Source organism: Grampus griseus, assembly GCF_964374135.1.
Source record: "Grampus griseus genome assembly, chromosome: 19".
NCBI lineage: Eukaryota > Metazoa > Chordata > Mammalia > Artiodactyla > Delphinidae > Grampus > Grampus griseus.
This window is the reverse complement of record NC_139013.1, coordinates 4,250,968-4,270,239: the sequence shown is the minus strand read 5'-3', so window position 1 is coordinate 4,270,239 and position 19,272 is coordinate 4,250,968. Positions and strand designations below refer to the sequence as shown.

General features: G+C 53.5%; 1 protein-coding gene across 2 annotated transcripts; it reads left to right on the top strand.

Annotated features, from left to right (window-relative positions):
• Positions 1-1,188: 1,188 nt before the first annotated feature.
• PRKCG (protein kinase C gamma) lies at positions 1,189-18,969 on the top strand (the record flags this gene model as incomplete). Of its 2 annotated transcripts, XM_082677253.1 has the most annotated exons (18): positions 1,189-1,358; positions 1,769-1,800; positions 2,823-2,905; positions 7,076-7,187; positions 7,337-7,468; positions 8,045-8,201; positions 8,863-8,997; positions 9,279-9,366; positions 9,639-9,668; positions 11,832-11,984; positions 12,318-12,506; positions 13,828-13,919; positions 14,011-14,073; positions 14,178-14,316; positions 15,993-16,073; positions 17,162-17,269; positions 18,545-18,685; positions 18,781-18,969. In XM_082677253.1, the coding sequence occupies 18 exons, from the start codon at positions 1,189-1,191 to the stop codon at positions 18,967-18,969; spliced, it is 2,094 nt and encodes a 697-aa protein (XP_082533379.1). The 2 variants fall into 2 exon arrangements, with proteins under 2 accessions (XP_082533379.1, XP_082533380.1); XM_082677254.1 differs by lacking the exon at positions 11,832-11,984.
• Between the last annotated feature and the right edge of the window lie 303 nt (positions 18,970-19,272).

Genomic DNA, 19,272 nt, shown 5'->3' with positions numbered 1-19,272 from the left:
CATCTACAAAGACACGGACACGGGGAGGAGGGGAGAGAAATCGAGGGAAATAGAAGAGGACATAGAAAATGAGACAGGGAGAGAGACAGAGATTGACTCTCAGAGAGAAAGACACGGAGGGAGGGAGAGACAGATCCACAGAGCCAGAGAGACAAAGAGACAGGGAGAGGAAGAGATTCAGGGAGACAGAAATGCAAGAATTTATGAGATGGGGAGAGACAGAGGGAGACTGATTCACAGTGAGACAGACATGGAGTGAGAGAGACGCACACACCAGGACCCAGAGGGGGTCACAGGATGAGTGACAGACATAAATGGAGATACACAGCGAAGAAAACAGGAAAATAAAAACAGAAATTCTCAGAGATAAGGAAGGAACCCAGACCCACCCAGAGAGACAGAGAGAGCGCCAGGACTAGGGAAAGGAACAGAGACCCAGGGAAATGGACACTCCCAGAGGGAGACCTAGAAGTACAAATTCACAGAAGCCTAGAGAGAGAAATCAAGACTCGGGTGGCATCAGAAAAATTGAGACACCAAGCCTCCCTGCTCACCATTGGACCCCAGCACTAATACAAAGTTTGTGCAATGAAACAGAGTGACACAATCAGACACAGAGATCGGAGAGGAGCTGCAGTGGCCTAACAGGACTCACCGAGGCACCCTAGTCGGGGAGGAAGACGGGGCCGGGCGACAGATTGGGGAGGGGGCAGGGCACGGCTCGGAGGATGTCCCTTCCCTTCAGCCAGCCCCCGGCGTGGGTGTGCGCACGTGTGTGTGTGTTGGAGGGGACGGCATTTGTCCCAGGTCTCAAGGAGGGGGACGCCTTTAAGCCGAAACCCCGCCTCTCGGTCGTCATGGCAACGCCTCCCCCCACCCGGGGCTCCCACATTTCAGCAGGTGCCTGAGCTGGAGCTCCCACCACCGACGCCGCCCGTGCCTCCGGCTCCTCCGCGCCCTTGCCCTCGGCTCTCCGCCCCACTCGCCCGCTCCCCCTGGCGGAGCCGGCGCGCCCCGGGGTGCCGCTCCCTGTCCTGCGCGCTCCGCTTCCGGAGGTGCCTCGCCCCTCTCCTTCCCACCTCGGAATCTCCCGCCGGCTCTTTTGCTCTTCCGAGCTTTCGGCTCCTTGCCTTTCCACCTGTTTCCCGAGAAAGGCAGGATCCTGGTCCCTGCTACGTTACTGGGGCCATGGCAGGCCTGGGCCCCGGCGGAGGCGATTCAGAGGGGGGACCCCGGCCCCTGTTTTGCAGAAAGGGGGCTCTGAGGCAGAAGGTGGTCCACGAAGTCAAGAGCCACAAGTTCACCGCTCGCTTCTTCAAGCAGCCAACCTTCTGCAGCCACTGCACTGACTTCATATGGTGAGGGAAGGGGGCTGGGGCCCTGAGGGATAAGGAGACTAGTGCTAAAGACCCCTGACGCACCAGACCCCACAGTGACGAGGAAAGCGGGGGCTGCAGCCCTGGCTCCTGGCCCTAGGGTAGGTGGGGTCTAGGGGCCAGGGCCTGGACTCCTGGGTCAGAGAGAGGAGGGGCTGGGGCCCTGGACTTCTGGGTCTGAAGGAAGGGGCTGGGGGCCTGGGCTCCTGGGTCTGAGAGAAGAGAGACTGGGGGGCCAGAATTTCCGGGTTCTGGAAAGGAGAGGCAGCTGGGGCTCAGACTCCTGGGTCCTGCAGGAGGAGGATGGGAGGACGGAGGCCTCCTATGACTGGCAGAGGTGAGAGGTCCAGGTACCCTTTTCTGCACTGACCTCAGATCCTTGACTCTTACAGGGGGATTGGAAAACAGGGCCTGCAATGTCAAGGTAAGAGCTGGGGACCTGGACTCCCAGGACCCTCAGGAGGGTGGAGGCTGGGGCCCCACAGCCTAGGCTGCTTGACACACGTGTTCTCTGGTCCCCAGAGAGGCGCGGGGGAGCCCTGGGCGGGGGGGTGTGGCAGAGACACAACCTGCAGTGGGGAGGGTGCTCTGACGGCGGGGCCAACGCGGAGGTGGTGCTGGGGGCCCCTCCCTCGGCCGGCTCCAGGTGGGGACAGATATTTGGAGAATCTGTTGCCATGGGAACAGTGAGATTTGGAAAAGGGGAGCTGAAGGGAGGGGGGCTGGAGATGCAAAGTCAGAGCCCCCCCTGCCGTTGCCATGACAACACCACCGTCCTAGGCAGGGGCCGGCCGGGTGGGGTCACCGATGGGCGATGGGCGGGTGGGGGCCGGGTGGGGCCGGCAGTTATGGGGGCCGGGAGAGGGGGCCGAGTCCTAAAGCACCAGCTGCTACTTGCTGAGAACTGAGTGAGTCAGGGAGGGGGGCGGGCCGGCAGCGGCGCCCCCAGACTCACTTCTGCCCAAGTTGATGCTCTCTGTTCTGTTGGAGGACCTCTCTCTGTGTTTCCTCTCTTCTAGTTGGCCTGCCTCTCTCCTGGCTTTCTTATCGCAGTCTGTGGGTCTGTGTCAATGGGATCCTGTTTTCTCTCTGTCTCCATCTCTTTCTCTGTCTTCCTCTCTCTTTGTCTCTCTCTCTCTGTCTCTCTATCTCTGTGTCTCTGTCTCCCTTTGGCTGTGGGTATGCATTGGGCTCTCTGTGCTTTCTCTTTTTCTGTGATTCTCTGCATCTCTGTTTCTTTCTTTGGGTCCACGTTTTGAATTTCTGTCTCCCAGTGTCTCTGTCTCTGTCTCTCTGCATGTCAAGGTCTCTTTGATTTTCTCTGTATTGAACTCTATGGGGATCCTCCTCTCCTGGTCTTCTTTCTGTCTGGGTCTCCTCTGTTTCTGATTTTCTGTCCATTGGGGTCTCTCTCTGTCTCTGTGTCTCTATGATTCTCACCTTCAGTCTGCAGCTTTGTGGTTCATCGACGATGCCACGAATTTGTGACCTTCGAGTGTCCAGGCGCTGGGAAGGGCCCCCAGACAGACGTGAGTGCCCAGACACCTGGTTCTTCCTCCTCGGGCTGTGCCCCCGCCCTCACCCCCTCGGCGTCCGTCCCAATTTCACCTGCTATTTTTAAGGCTGGGAGGGGAGGGGGGCTGGAGAGATAGAGAGAGCTAGTCTGGCCCAGATTCCCTGCCCTTGGCCTGGAAAGGGGGAATGAGAGGTGACCAAGACAGGCTGGGGACCCAGGCGGGGGACAAAGAGGAGACGGGGTGAGGGGACCTCAGCACGGATGTGGACTGTGATCCAGGAGTCAAGAGATTAAAAAAATAGAGAGCTGAGGGACAGAGAGAGAGACAGAGAGACAGAGAGAGAAATCGATGCAAGCACCGAGATCCTGAGATGAGACAGAGAGAGAACCCAGAGGTGCAGAAGAAAACAGAGAGCCAGACAGAGAGATTGGGGCAGAGAGAGTGAGAGCAATGGAACAGAGACAGTGACACAGGAGGAAGGAAAAGGGGACCCAGAAAGACTGGGAGAGACAGAGACACAGAAACTCAGAGAGACGGGGCGGTAGATACCCAGAAAGGGAAACTAGAATAGAAAATGGTAGATAAGGATAACTGCTTAGGAGGTGCTGAGAGAGGGAAGCCCAGAGAGATCCTGTCATACACATGCACATGTGCATTTTCAGACACCCTGCCCGTGTGCGCACACACACACACACACACATATATATGCATATACAGACCCCTGTGTACACACACACACACACACACACACACACACACATATATATGCATATTAGACCCCCGTGTATGGACACACACGTGCATGTACAGATCCCCCATGTGCGCTCACACAGATACACACAACTGTTCTCTCCCTCCCCCCGCCCCCCAACATCAGGGGCTTACAAGAACTGCCCACCTTGCATGCCTACCCCTGATCCCTCCTTCACTTTCTTTCTGGCTGTGGGGCTCTTCTCCCTGAGCCTCAGTTTCCTCCTCTATATAATGAGGCTCACCGTCCAGTGTTGACCAATAGAACTTTCTGCAATGATGGAAGCGTTTTGTATCTTCGCCATCCAGCTGCCAGCCACCACAGCTAACTGCCGAGGGACAGAAATTTAAACCCCATTTAATTTGAATTGATTTCAATTTATTTATTTTTTTATTGAAGTATAGTCGATTTACAACGTTATGCCAATCTCTTGCTGTACAGCAAAGTAACTCAGTTATACACATATATACATTCTTTTTTAATATTCTTTTCCATTATGGTTTATCACAGGATATTGAATATAGTTCCCTTTGCTATACATTAGGAACTTGTTGTTTATCCACTGATTTCCATTTAAATAGCCACCTGTGGTTAGGGCTACCATGTGGGACAGCATGAGTCTAGATGCCCCCAGTCTTGTTTATTTTTAATTTATTTAATCTATTTATTTTTGGCTGCGTTGGGTCTTCGTTGCTGCGCGCGGACTTTCTCTAGTTGCAGCAAGCGGGGGCTACTCTTCGTTGCGGTGTGCGGGCTTCTCATTGCGGTGGCTTCTCTTGTTGTGGAGCACGGGCTCCAGGCCCGCGGGCTTCAGTAGTTGTGGCATGTGGGCTCAGTAGCTGTGGCTCGTGGGCTCTAGAGCGCAGGCTCAGTAGTCGTGGCACACGGCCTTAGTTGCTCTGCGGCATGTGGGATCTTCCCGGACCAGGGCTCGAACCTGTGTCCCCTGCATTTGCAGGGGGATTCTTAACCACTGCACCACCAGGGAAGCCCGGGAAGCCCCCCACCCCCCGCACCCCGCCCAGGCTTGTTTTCAGGGAAGTCAGGCAGGATAAGAGCCCGGGGTCTGACACAGGGCTGGAGATGGTTTTATGATTAGCAGTTGGAGAAAGGCAGAATGAGAGAGAGAGGGAGAGCACCACGGAAGTCCATGAGGCATTTTGCCAGCTTGTCAGGTCGAGAAAATTGAAGTTTACATAGAGGATGTGACCTCTGAGAATACATATCGAGCACCACTGTCTACCAGCACCTATATATGTTATGATTTGGCTGCCTCGCCTGCCTCCACCACCAACAAACACTACATCTGAGTCATCCAGGGCTCATTGCGTGCACGCATCAGGTATCTTGTATATAGTATAGGACTGACTGCTTAACAGCTTGTAAGGTTAGGTATTGTTCCTGTCCTCATCTGACCGAGGCTCCTGGGCCAGGACACCTGGGCTTGAATCCCACCTCCACCGCGTATTGGTTCTGTGACCTTCCAAAAGTTTATTTACCTCTCTGCACCTCTGGAGTTCCTTGTCTATAAAATGGGGATGGTAACCATGCCCTCATCTTGTAGGACCGTTTTAAGGACTAAATGAGTCAAATACTTGGGACAGCACCTGGTACATAGCCAGACACAAAGTATTAATTATTATCATTGTAAAATTATTACTATTACTGATGAGGAAACAGAGGACCAGGTCTTTCCTCTATATCACTCTGGCTTTCTTTTCCTTTGTGAAGCACTAAGCTTTTAATCTTGTTGTCAGCAACACAGATCAAGGGCTTAAGAAATGCTCAGGGCTCGACAAGCATGATTTCATTCAATCTTCACAAGAACCCTTTCAGGGAGGGCTCATGGCCCCATTTTATGGGGAGGAAACCTGAGTCTCTAAAAAGGGTGGTGTGGGGGGAGGCCACACAGCTGGGTGGTCGGGAGAGTCAAAAATCTGGACCCTGATCTTTCGAACTGGAGCCACAGTACTGTCTCCTCTTTAATAGCTACTTTCACCTTGAGGATAATCGCAACAGCTTCTGTGTCAGGTACCCTGCTGGGAATTTTCACCCACAGCATCTCACTTCATGCGGCAGGAACACCGTGAGCCACGGTCAGATGAAGATCCTTAGAGGTCCAGCACATGCACCTGCCAACACCCTCCCTCCGTCCAAGTATAATTCAAAATAGAATCCCCACTAAACTGCAAAATAAGTGAAAGCCCAAGAATGTCCTGAATTTTCACCCTAGGGATAACTCTTGCAATGCATTCGTAGAAAAAGGCAAATATCAGATTATTTAACACTCAGACATTGCTGAGGGTGGAAGGAGGAATGCTTTTATTGGTGTCTTAAATTCATGCTTAATTGGACTCGACATTTAGCATCTCTTCAAGATATACATTGTTTATTTCCACTGTGCAGAGGAGGGCGCTGAGCCTCAAAATTGGGCACTTACTTGTCTGAAATCACGCAGCTGGGAAATGGCCCAGCTCTTTTTTTTTTTTTTTTTTTTTTTGCGGTACGCGGGCCTCTCACTGTTGTGGCCTCTCCCGTCGTGGAGCACAGGCTCTGGACACGCAGGCTCAGTGGCCATGGTTCACGGGCCTTAACCGCTCTGCGGCATGTGGGATCTTCCCGGACCGGGGCACGAACCCGTGTCCCCTGCGTCAGCAGGCGGACTCTCAACCACTGCACCACCAGGGAAGCCCAGGCCCAGCTCTTGATTAAACCCAAGGGTATGTGGGGACTGCAATAAAATCACTAATAATAACCACGGCAGTAATGACAGCAGTAACGCTACTGAGCACATTTAACATGCCAGACACGGCTCTGTTGTTTACACTTAATGTTTCATTTAGGACACCTGGGTCCCTAAAACTGAGAGGTCATATTCTCCATCCCACAGGGGGCTCAGAGTAGGCAGATCATCAGCGGGTAGACATTGACAGAGGCTGACAGTGAGTGATCTGAGGTTCATGGTGGCCCACAAGTCCTCGGGAGAACAGCTTGTGGAAGGTTGGGGATTAGGGACTATGGGACTTTGGAAGCCTACACTTCCTTCAGGTTCTTCCCAAATGCCACCTTCTTAGTGAAACCTTCCCTGATCACTCTATTTCACAATCCCCTTTTCTTCTTCATTTTTGTCCAGAGCACCTATTACCATCTGTAATACTATATATTTTACATATCGTGTTTATTTTCTCTCTTCCTCCATTAGAAAGTAAACTCCACATGGACAGGAGTTTTCCTTTGTTTTGCTCAGGGCTAGGTCCCGGCACCAGGAACCGTGCTGGCACACAGGAGGTGCTCAATAAATATTGTAGAGTGAATGAGTGAGGTGGAGCCGCAGGAAGACGGGAGAGCAGGGCGGAAGAGAAAGAGTTCAGGGGGCTGTTCTTTTAGGACGCCCTGCAGACCCCTTCTGACCGGCTCCTCCCTACCCCCAGGATCCCCGGAACAAGCACAAGTTCCGTCTGCACAGCTACAGCAGCCCCACCTTCTGCGACCACTGTGGCTCCCTCCTTTACGGGCTGGTGCACCAGGGCATGAAGTGCTCCTGTGAGTCTACGCTTGCTGCGCCCGCCAGAACTTGGCGCTTCCGGGGCCCCTGCAAAAGTGCAGTGTCTGGGTTTCCGGTAAATGCTGGGGAATGGAGTCTGGGGTTAAGGGCGGGACCTGAAGTGCTACCCTCAGTTCTGTTCCCCCAGGCTGCGAGATGAACGTGCACCGGCGCTGTGTGCGCAGCGTGCCCTCTCTGTGCGGTGTGGACCACACGGAGCGCCGCGGCCGCCTGCAGCTGGAAATCCGAGCTCCCACTTCGGATGAGATCCACGTCACGGGTGAGACCCCGCCCCCTCGCCTGGCCCCGCCCCTTTACCGGAGCGTGAGGAACCGATTGAATGCCCCTGAGCTGCCCACCCCGCCCCGCCCCCCGACTCAGAAAGGCCACGCCCCTCGCGGAGGTCGCACCCACACTCCTGACCCCACCTGCAAAAGCTGAACACCACTCGGCCGCGCCCCTTCTAGCTCGAGGCCCCTCCTCCAGCCATGCCTCTGGCGCCTCTTAATGGCTGTTCTGGGCATCAAGGTCCTGGGGGTGGAGGGATGGGGGGTGGGGAATGAGAGAAGAGCTGGTTCCGAAGGAGGTTCGGGTTTACTAGTGGTGATATGGCCAGGGTCCCGACTCCTGGGTCCTAATGGAGCCAGGGTCTTTGGGTTTGATTTCTGGGTCACTGGCTGGGGAAAGGGCTTCATGCCCTGTCTTCTGGGCACTGGAGAAGTAAAAGATCAAAAACACCTGGGTCTTGAGAGAGGCTGCTGAGAGATTGGAATTCTTGAGTGCTGGCTGGGGGAAGGCTCGGGGGCTTCTTCCTGGATCTCTAACCCCATCTACCCTCCTTCCCCTCCCCGCTCAGTTGGCGAGGCCCGTAACCTCATCCCAATGGACCCCAATGGTCTGTCTGATCCCTATGTGAAACTGAAGCTCATCCCAGATCCTCGGAATTTGACAAAACAGAAGACCCGGACGGTGAAAGCCACGCTAAACCCTGTGTGGAACGAGACCTTTGTGTTGTGAGCCTCGGGTGCAGGGGAGGCTGTAATTACTGATAGAGAATGATCTGAGGGTCCTGGTGGCCCAGAACACCCCAGAGAGCAGGTGTTAGCATTGGGGGAATCCCAAAAAGGGCAGAAGAAGGTGGTGGGAGAAGAAAATGAAGTGGTTGAGGGAGAGGGACAGAGATACAGAAGGCGAGAGACAGACATCTGTGTGTTTGATCTCCATCAAAGCTCACCGCTTTAGAATGAGACAGGGATCCGAGAGAGAGGTAGACAGACCCTGCAACTCAGAAGAAGAGACATAAACCCAAAGAGAAACACAGAAGGAATGGCGATGGGTGGGTGGCAGGGAGGGAAAGAGAAGCCAACTGACAGAAAGACAGACGGACAGATCTGGAGGGAGGAGAGGGGCCCCGTGAAAAGGAGAGGCCTGGAGAGAAAGGCCGGGAGACAGAGATGGGGAAGAGCCAGGGAGGGAGGGAGACTGAGAGCTGTCTAGGTTTACGTAGGGCCCAGACAGGGAGAGAGACGCTCTTCGGCAGGACCTGGGGTGGCAAAACAATTTACAGAGCAGGAAACAGGCCCCCCAGCTCCCCGGGTTTGCCTGCTCTTCCCCAGGGCGGAAAGGTGGGCAGCCAAGAGCCGGGCCCCTCATTGTGCCACTCCCTTCCCGCAGCAACCTGAAGCCGGGGGACGTGGAGCGCCGGCTCAGTGTGGAGGTGTGGGACTGGGACCGGACTTCCCGCAACGACTTCATGGGTGCCATGTCCTTTGGCGTCTCGGAGCTGCTCAAGGTTCCCGTGGACGGCTGGTGAGGGCGGGGGCGGGGCCGGGCGGGGCTGGGGGCGGGGCCCCTGCATCTGCATCAACTTCCGTGGGTGGTCCCTCTTCTCTAGGGCACTATCTTTTCTACCTCCCTGTGCTTCTTTCTCTCTTTCCCCCGCCCCTCTCTCCTTATCTCACTCTTTCTCTCTCCTTCTCCGTCTCTCTGTCTCTTCCCCCCGTCTGATGTCACTGCCGCTCCCGCGGGTACCCCCCTCCCCGTCCGTCTCCCCTCCTCCTGCCCGCCTCTGGTCTCCGTCTGTGTGTCAGGTACAAGTTACTGAACCAGGAGGAGGGCGAATATTACAATGTGCCAGTGGCTGATGCTGACAACTGCAGCCTCCTCCAGAAGTTTGAGGTACCCAGACCCCGGCTTCCCCACAAGGAGCCCAGCCCAGTCACCCACAGTTCAGAGCTGGCCTTTCCCAAACTCCATCGCTCGTTGCCCACTGGCCCTGGGACTAAAATTCCCAGAAAGCCCTGGAGTTCTTTCTGGTCTTCTAGGGCACTGCTGGGAATTAGAGCTCCTATCCATCCCCCTGGCTTGGGGGTCTGGGGACCCCCATCCCCTGCTTTAGGGCAATCTCCTACCTCTCTGGGGGCTCTGACTCTGGCTTTCTTCTCCCCCAGGCCTGTAACTACCCCCTGGAACTGTACGAGGTGAGCAGAGCTGGAGGCCTGGAATGGAGACAGTTTCCTTTCCTGTGGTCTGTATCCGTCCCCCCACCTCTCTCTCCTCCAACATCTGTCTTCATTTCCACACACATGGGTTGAGCACATACTTGGTGGCAGGTCTTGTGTTTGCTGAGTAATCCTAGCTCTCCAGAGCCGAATCTGACCCGCAGGCAACTCCTCAAGGTAGGGACACAGTCACAGATACTCAGATTCCAGGATGATGTGCTAAATTAGAGGTAGCTCAGGGAACAAAGAAGCATAGAGGAGGCACTAACACCAGCCTGGGGCCAGAGGGTTGGGGTGGAGGTGGTCAGGGAGGACTTCCCTAAGGAGGTGACACCTGAATTGCTCCTTGAGTTTTTCTGCCTATTTATCACTGTGCCTTTCTCTCCTCCATTGGTTTTTTGACTTACTGAACACCTATTTCCTGAGGTTTTATGTAAACCAAGCCCTATTTTGGGAGTAGAATCAGGCCATTCCCTGGGGAGCTCCTCTTTCAATATAGGAGAAAGTTACAGATAGAGAAGGAGTGTGTTTGATCACGGAGATGGCTTCAGGCACTAGGGAGTCCTAAGCCTCTGGCAGGACCTGGGGGAGTCAGAGAAAAGTTCGTAGACAGGAAGTGCAGGATTCCCCAGGCAAAGGACAGGGAGACGAGATTTCCAGGTCAAGGAAGGAATAATGCGCTCGTTCTCTCTCTCTCTCCCATTTATTCTTTCAAAAAACATTTTGTTGAGCCCTCTGTGTGCATGGTTCTAATCACTGGGGATAGAGCAGAAAACAAGAGAGAGAGAGAGAGAGAGAAAGAGAGAGAGAGAGAGGGAAAGAGAGAGAGAGACAACCTCCTGCCCTCGTGGGGCTTACCCTTGGAAAGCATTCAACAAAATAAAGGAGTGAATGGTCCTATGTCAGAAGGTGATATGTGATTGTGGGGAAAAATAAATGCTAGAGGATTGGGAGTGCTGTTTTTTGAGATTTTTTTTTGTGTGTGTGCGGTACGTGAGCCTCTCACTGCTGTGGCCTCTCCTGTTGCGGAGCACAGGCTCCGGACGCGCAGGCTCAGTGGCCATGGCTCACGGGCCCAGCTGCTCCGCGGCACTTGGGATCTTCCTGGACTGGGGCACGAACCCGTGTCCGCTGCATCAGCAGGCGGACTCTCAACCACTGCGCCACCAGGGAAGCTGTTTTGAGATTTTAGTAGCAATAAGCAGAGAAGCCTTCACTGAGAAAGTGACCTTTGGGCAAAGACATAAAGGAGATGAAATAGCGAGCTGTGAGGATAGTGGAAAGCCTTCCAGGTGGAGGGAAGATCACGTGCAAAGGCCCTGAGGTGGGCCCAGACCAGCAGTGAGGCTGGAGCAGAGGGAGGGATGAGGGATGAGGGTGGGAAGAAGTAGGAGATGGAGTCAGAGAGAGAAGGAGTGGGGGTAGCCTCGTCATTTATTGGAAGGATTTTGGCTTTTAAACCAAGTGAGATGGGAGGGCATTGGAGGTGGCCTGAGATGATTTCTGTTTGGGCAAGATAACTGCCTCTGTGTCAAGAAGAGATGGTGGAAGGGGGAAGAAGGCTATCGTGAAGGCCCAGAGGGGAGTTGCCAGTGGCTTCGCCCAGGGGACAATGATGGTAAAGATGTTCAGGTTCTGGGTGTGCTCTGAACATAGAGCAACAGGTTGTGCATTCAGCACTCATCTCCTGAGACCTTCATCCACTCAACCACTCCTGCTGAGACCCAAGTCATGTGCTGGGCGATGGTAGAAAAACAGAAGGGAGGGAGACACACTCTCTGACTTTAATGGACGTTGATTTCTGGCTCTGTTTTTTACCTGCTGTGTGACTTCGGGCAAGTTACTTAATGTCTCTGTGCCATCGTCTCTAAAATGGGGGGTGGGGTGGGTGACAAGGGTCTCCTGGAGGATCAATGGTATATAGTAAGCTATCTAAGTGCTAGTTGAATAATAAACCCTCCAGGCTACGGGAAATCAGAGAAAGTTCTTAAGCCAGAGAGGGGGGTGGAGACAACTTTTTTTCTCTCTCCATCTTTCCATCTCTCCCCGTCCCTTTCGTTCTTGGGTGCTGTCTCTCTGAGGGGCACCTCCTTATCCCCTTCTGGGGCCTGACTAGCTTTGGATCTCTCCCCTTTCTCACAGAGGGTGCGGATGGGTCCTTCTTCCTCTCCCATCCCCTCCCCATCTCCTAGTCCCACTGACTCCAAGCGTTGTTTCTTCGGGGCAAGCCCTGGACGTCTGCACATCTCTGACTTCAGCTTCCTCATGGTTCTAGGAAAAGGCAGTTTTGGGAAGGTTGGATTCCTGGGGCTCTGGGAGAAGGGGGAGAATGTCTGGGGGTGGGGCTCAGGTTTCTGGTTCTTAGAGCTGAAGTGCAGGGGGGAGGGAACTAGGCTACTGAGTCCCCAAAGAGAGTTTGATGGGTCTCTTGAGTTCCTGGAGAGGAGAGGCATAAAGATGTGGCTACTTTCTCTGAGGGAGTAGTTGGCAAAGTCAGGGCATCTGGTCCCCTGAGAGGGAGAGGGAGGACCTGGGACTCCCATTCGTTTGTGTCCTTGAAAGGGAGGGGTAGGGACCCGCACCTCTGGTTCCCAAGATGGACTGGGCCTTTCCCGCCTCTGCCCCTAGGTGATGCTGGCCGAGCGCAGGGGCTCCGATGAGCTCTATGCCATCAAGATCCTGAAGAAAGACGTGATTGTCCAGGATGATGACGTGGACTGCACCCTGGTGGAGAAACGCGTGTTAGCCCTGGGGGGTCGAGGCCCCGGAGGCCGGCCCCACTTTCTCACCCAGCTTCACTCCACTTTCCAGACCCCGGTAAGAAAGGAGGTGGCAGAGGCCGGCTCAGGAGCCCTGCCTCATCCCCACTGGATGTATCAAGCATTGGCTTTGAGATTCTGAGTTTTTGGCAAGGCGGAAGAACCCTGTGAACTCTGATTGGGTGTGGCGGGCTCCTCAGTGGGCGTGGCCAGAATGCAGGTGCCCCCCTGGAGGGCGTGGCCACGAGGCTAGGATCCTGCGTGGGAGTGGCCTGAATCCCTTAGGTGTTGCGTGGGTGTTTTTTGAGTAAGGGCTTCTGGAGTAAAAGAATTCGTGGAGAATGTCTTCTAAGTGAGCATGCCTGCAAGTGGGCTCTGAGTGGTGAGGTGGTCACTCTTGGATTCTGAGTTAAGGACTTGTCAGAAACAGGGTGTTTCCCGAAGGCTGTGGAATGGGACAACTGTCAGGGGTTAGAGAGAACGTGACTCTACTTCCAAGAGCTCTGAGTGGGCGTAGCCAGCTTCCTGGAGGTTTTGTTTTGTTTAAATTTTTATTCACTTATTTATTTTTGGCTGCATTGGGTCTTCATTGCTGCACATGGGCTTTCTCTAGTTGCCGCGAGCGGGGGCTACTCTTCGTTGCGGTGCGCGGGCTTCTCATCGCGGTGGCTTCTTTTGTCGTGGAGCATGGGCTCTAGGTGCGCGGGCTTCAGCAGTTGTGGCACACAGGTTTAGTTGCTCCATGGCATGTGGGATCTTCCCGGACCAGGGCTCGAACCCGTGTCCCCTGCATTGGCAGGCAGATTCTTAACCACTGCGCCACCAGGGAAGTCCCCTTCCTGGAGTTTTTTAAAAATTAGTACTGTATCGGGAATTCCCTGGTGGTCCAGTGGTTAGGACTCCACGCTTCCACTGCAGGGGGCCCAGGTTCAATCCCCGGTCGGGGAGCCAAGATCCTGCAAGTGGCACGGCACGGCCAAAAAAATGAAAATAAAATAAATTAAAAATTACTATCATTTGCTAGTGAGGCCTGAACAACTTTGGTTCCTAACAGGTGGCCATGATTGCATATGCATGTGAGTGGGTGTGGAAAGAGGTTTCAGTATCCCAGGGATTTCAAGCAAATGGTGGGCCTCAATCTTAAATTCCGAGAATGGAGGACCGGAACAGCCGACAGTTTGGAGTAACAGGGGATGGGGTGGGTGGAGATTCTGCGGTGGCCAGTTGAGAATCTTCGGGGCCTCCCTGTGGGCACAGACAGTTGCTCTGGATTTCTGATTGGGTGGATCCAGAGCCTTTGTCTCAAGTGGGCAGGGATGGACGTTTCCAACCCCTGGTGGGCGTGTCCTTGCCTCTAAGTCCCGTCCACTCCTCCCCAGGATCGCCTGTATTTTGTGATGGAGTATGTCACTGGGGGCGACTTGATGTACCACATTCAGCAGCTGGGCAAGTTTAAGGAGCCCCATGCAGCGTGAGTCTTGGCCAAGAGAGGAGGGTAGAGGGAAGGTGGAAGGGAGTGGGCTCCAGTCTCTGGCCTTCTGACTCCCCACCTCCACCTCCAGGTTCTACGCAGCAGAAATCGCCATCGGCCTCTTCTTCCTTCACAATCAGGGCATCATCTATCGGTGAGCAGTCCCAGGCCTTTCAGGGGAGGGAATCAGACCCCCAGAAGAGAAGGAATTTGAGCTTAAGGCTCCAGCCCGTTGAACTGTACCCTTCCCACCCCCAGGGACCTGAAACTGGACAACGTGATGCTGGATGCTGAAGGACACATCAAAATCACTGACTTTGGCATGTGTAAGGAGAACGTCTTCCCCGGGACCACAACTCGCACCTTCTGTGGGACCCCAGACTACATAGCCCCCGAGGTAATCCTGCCTCCACTGCTCTTGGTGCCCTCCCAATTCACTGAGTAGGTGTGGCTGGTCGTCCAGTATTCAGAGTATGGGGACTTGACCCTGGGGTCTTTACCTGGGTCGTGGGGGTTCCGACAGCAAGCAGCAAAGAGAGGCTCTTGCGGAGTGTTGTAAGTGGGCGGAGCGTTGTAAGTGGGCGGAGCTGAGTCTCTAAATAGGCAAAGTGGGGGGACCTGTGGGTGAATGTTCGAAAAGAGAAGGACCAGCTCTAGGGATTCTAGGAGAACAGGGCCTGTTACTGGACTGTTCTAAGAAGGTGGAGATGATTTCTGGTGTACTCTGAGTGGGTGGGCCCCATCCCCCAGAACATTAGGCATGTGGAGGGTGTCCCCTGAATATTTCAAGTGGGCAGAGTATGCTCTGATTTTGTTGCGGGGGGGTGAAGCTAATGATCTGACTGTATATACGTAGACTGAGAGCACGTCCTGACCTCTCACTTGATGGAGGAGGTGGGGTTGGTGGTGCCCTCCTTGATCTTTCCTGGCGATTCTATGATAGTGCCCAAGTAACCAATGCCAGTGGTTTCAAAACATAACTGGTAATCAGAATCACCTGGGGAGATTTTGAAACATACACACATCTTCCTGCCTCTGCCTCTGGCCTATTGTGGCTGGGATTCTTCAGGTCTGGGGACATCTCTCTTTAAACAGTCCCCTAGGAATTCCCTGGTGGCGCAGTGGTTAAGAATCCGCCTGCCGGGGCTTCCCTGGTGGCGCAATGGGTAAGAATCGCCTGCCAATGCAGGGGGCACGGGTTCGAGCCCTGGTCCAAGAAGATTCCACATGCCACGGAGGAACTAAGCCCGTGTGCCTGCGCTCTAGAGCCCGTGTGCCACAACTACTGAAGCCCTCACACCTTAGAGCCCGTGCTCTGCAACGGGAGAGGCCACCGCAATGAGAAGCCCGCGCACTGAAAGGAAGAGTAGCCCCCACTCGCCGCAACTAGAGAAAGCTTGCGCACAGCAACGAAGACCCAACATAGCCAAAGAATCCGCCTGCCAATTCAGGGGACACGGGTTCGAGCCCTGGTCCGGGAAGATCCCTCGTGCCGCGGAGCAACTAAGCCCGTGCACCACAGCTACTGAGCCTGTGCTCTAGAGCCCGCGAGCCACAACTACTGAGCCCACATGCCACAGCTACTGAAGCCCGTGCGCCTAGAGTCCATGCTGCACAACAAGAGAAGCCACCACAATGAGGAGCCTGCGCACTGCAACGAAGACCCAACACAGCCAAAATTAATTAATTAATTTTATTTTTTACAAAAACCAAAAAACAGTCCCCTAGAAGAATCTGATATGTGTCCAGATTTAAGACTCTCTGGTCTCTGAAATTCTGCCCTATGCACCTGATATTGTAAGGAGAGAGTCCAGTTACCTAGATATTCCGGATGCGTGGAACTTGCGACTTGGTCTTTAGATAGTCTTTATATTTGGGACCAAAGGAATGTTCCAAGTAGGTAGAGTTTGTTTCCCAAATTTTCCAGAGGATGGAGCCAAAGTGTTCTGAATGGGAAAAGTTTGTGCTGAAAACATTTAAAGTGGGTAGGGTTCCCAGGCGGTGAAGCCAGAGGGGCCCTAGGTTTCTTGAATCACAAATCATAATCCCTTGCCTTCCTTCCTCCCCTGCTAGATCATTGCCTACCAGCCCTATGGGAAGTCTGTCGACTGGTGGTCCTTTGGGGTCCTGCTGTATGAGATGCTGGCGGGGCAGGTAAGGGAAGGTGGGGAGAGGCTGGTTTGACTAAAGGCAACATGGATGGGGTGCCACCTGTTACATGGCCATCATCTCAGGAGGAGCCGGTCAGGAAGGGATGTCCGTCTGTAGGCTAATAAGAAGCTGTGGGGAAGGTCAGCCAGATAGGAGAGCGCTCTCCGTGGTCCTGAAGCATTATCTTCCCACAGGCTAGGGGTTCCTCACTTTTCTTGTGTCACGGACCCCCTTCTCAGAACAATGTTTTTAAATGCATGAAGTAAGATAATAGCATTACAAAAGAAGCCAATCATGTTGAAATATGGTTATCAAAATGTTAAAGGTTTAATTGAGTAATTTAACCAACTAAATAAATTTAAATGTGTACGGTTGTCTAAACATATTAGAATATGGACCTATGTGTGATATCCTACTAATGAAGTAAACGGTAATATCTCACAGGAATAGGAAGTAAATAGGAAGGTCTACCAGTGATTTTGAAGTAGAGATGACTGATTTTTTGAGATATTTGCAACTCTTAGGTGCTAAGAAAATATCTGTGATTTCCATTGGTGATGAAGTGACAGTTACCACTATTTGGGTTTGTTTCCTATAATTGCCATGAATGCTGAATTTGTTTTAGATTTTAAAGAATAAAGATGCATGTTTTTTCCCATCCAAATTCATGGCCCCCCTCAATGGTGTAAACAGACGCCCTAGACTTCACATTAAGAAGCTTTGCCTGGGTACTGCTTCTGCTAATCCCAGAAGACTGGAGGCCACTCATCCAACCGGGAGAATGCTTTTACAGCTTTTCCTGCAGTTTTTCTCTCTTCTATTTAAATGACACGTTGCCTAATTAATACCCTGCCAATTTACGTAGCAGAGAAAGAGACAGAACCTCAAAGAGGTGCAGAGAGCTGAAGCATCTGAGATAGAAAACAACAGAGTCTGAAAGTGTGAAAGATACAGCTTTTGCGGTTTGGTCAAATTTTTCCCTAGGAATTTGGGGGCCCAGGGGTGGGCTGTGTTCATGGTGGGCATTGAGGGTGTGGAAGGTGCGGCCAGGTAGTTTGCCGAGTCTCTGACTATCCTCTCTACTTCCTTAGCCCCCATTTGATGGGGAAGACGAGGAGGAACTGTTCCAGTCCATCATGGAACAAACTGTCACCTACCCCAAGTCGCTTTCCCGGGAAGCTGTGGCCATCTGCAAGGGGGTGAGAGACCTAACTCCTAGATTCTCCAGACCCATAAGCCACACGCCCCACTGCTGCTGTCCAGGGCTGCCCACACGTTGTCTACGTGCACCTTAGGAAAAGGCACCCGTTCCTCAAGTTGCTTTACTCCCGTCCGCTGAAAAAATTTATATAATACAGAGATTTTGTTAGAACAATAACATACTGCCCTGCTGCCACCTGCAGTCCAAGAATGGCCTCTATCCTGTCCTCCTGTGCTAGCTCCTCTCCCCAGCTCATGGCAGGAAGTGCTGGAAGGCCAAGGCTTGCCTCTCCTGCACTGGCTGGGTCAGGTGAACCTAACTCCTGCCACTTTTCTTCCTGCGGGATCTCGGTTGGGCAAGTCACCAAAACTCTGGGAGCCTCAGTCTCCTTCTCTGGGGTTGTGGAGTTAAAGCAGGAGGAAGAGACTAGCCTATAGCAGCTGTTCAACAGATGTTAGGACATTTCTGCTTCTAGCTCCCGTCTCCACGTCTCTCTGACTATCTCTCTCTGGGCTTCTGTCTCATCCCTCTGCCTCCATCTACATATCATGGGGCTTTCTGTGTTGCTACCTTTTTTTCTGTGTCCTTCGGGAATCTCTGTCCCCCTTTTGCATCTTTGTTCTCCTCTCTCTGGGTCTCTGTCTCCCCTTTCTCTGAGTCTCTGCCCTCATATGGGGTCTTCATCCCTCTCTCTGGGCATTTGTCTCCTGGGTCTCCATCCTCTTCTCCTTCTGGACCTTTGTCTCCCCCCACCCCTGCCCCTGCTTGTCTCTTACCTTCTCTGGGTATCTGTCCTCCCTCTGAGTCTCCTCCTCTCTCTGGATCTCTATTCCCCCCTTTCTCTGGGTCTTCAATCTCCTCTCTCTCCCCCCTTCTCCCTCTCTGACACTTTCCCTCTTTCCTTCTCTGCCTCCATCCCCCATCTGGGATTCTTTCCGTTTCTCTTCCTCTGTTTCTGGGTTTCTCCGCCCCTTATACCCTCACACCCTAATTTTGCTTCTTTCTTTGTCTCTCCCTGGGTCTCTGGATCTGGGTTTCATCTACCCCATCTCATTTATTCCCCCTCTTCCTCTTTCTCTCTCCCTTTCTTCTTTCCACTCCCTCCCCCCATCTCTGTCCCATCTCCCCCTGCCCCCCCCCATTCTTCTCTTTCTGGATCTCTATGCTTGTCTCTCTGTTCCTCCTTGCTTGTCTTCCTCTCTCTCTGTCGTTCTCTGGGCCTCCCTGTCCGGGACTGTGTATGTCTGTCCGTCTCCCTCTGTGTTTCCTACAGTTCCTAACCAAGCACCCAGCAAAGCGCCTGGGCTCGGGGCCAGATGGAGAACCCACCATCCGAGCTCATGGCTTTTTCCGTTGGATCGACTGGGAACGGCTGGAACGATTAGAGATCGCGCCTCCTTTCAGACCCCGCCCGGTCAGTCACCTTCTGGGAACAAAATCTTGGCCCCTAGAGGGTGGAATATCCATGAGCTCCAGTACTTCACGTTTCCCTCCCGGTGTTTCCCACAGTGTGGCCGCAGCGGCGAGAACTTCGACAAGTTCTTCACGCGGGCGGCGCCAGCGTTGACTCCCCCAGACCGCCTAGTTCTGGCCAGCATCGACCAAACCGAATTCCAAGGCTTCACCTATGTCAACCCGGATTTCGTGCACCCGGATGCCCGCAGCCCCATCAGCCCAGCACCTGTGCCAGTCATGTAATCTCACCTGCCGCCACTAGGTGTCCCCATGGCTCCCTCCGCCGCGCCAGCCTTACCCCTACCTCACGCGCCCCCGTACTTCACCACCCCCTCTCCAATTCTAGATCTTGCTCCCCAACGTTCTGGCCTCTGCCCTCCCCCTCCCTGCCCCGGGTTCCAGATGCCCCTCCCAAGCGTTCCTGGCATTCTAAACTGCATACAATCTCTGGAGTCTTACCGTGTTCTAGATTCTGCTGGGCTGAGCCCTAGATTCTGACCTGCCTCAGTGTTCTGGATTCCGCTCCACCAAGTTACAGAGCCACCA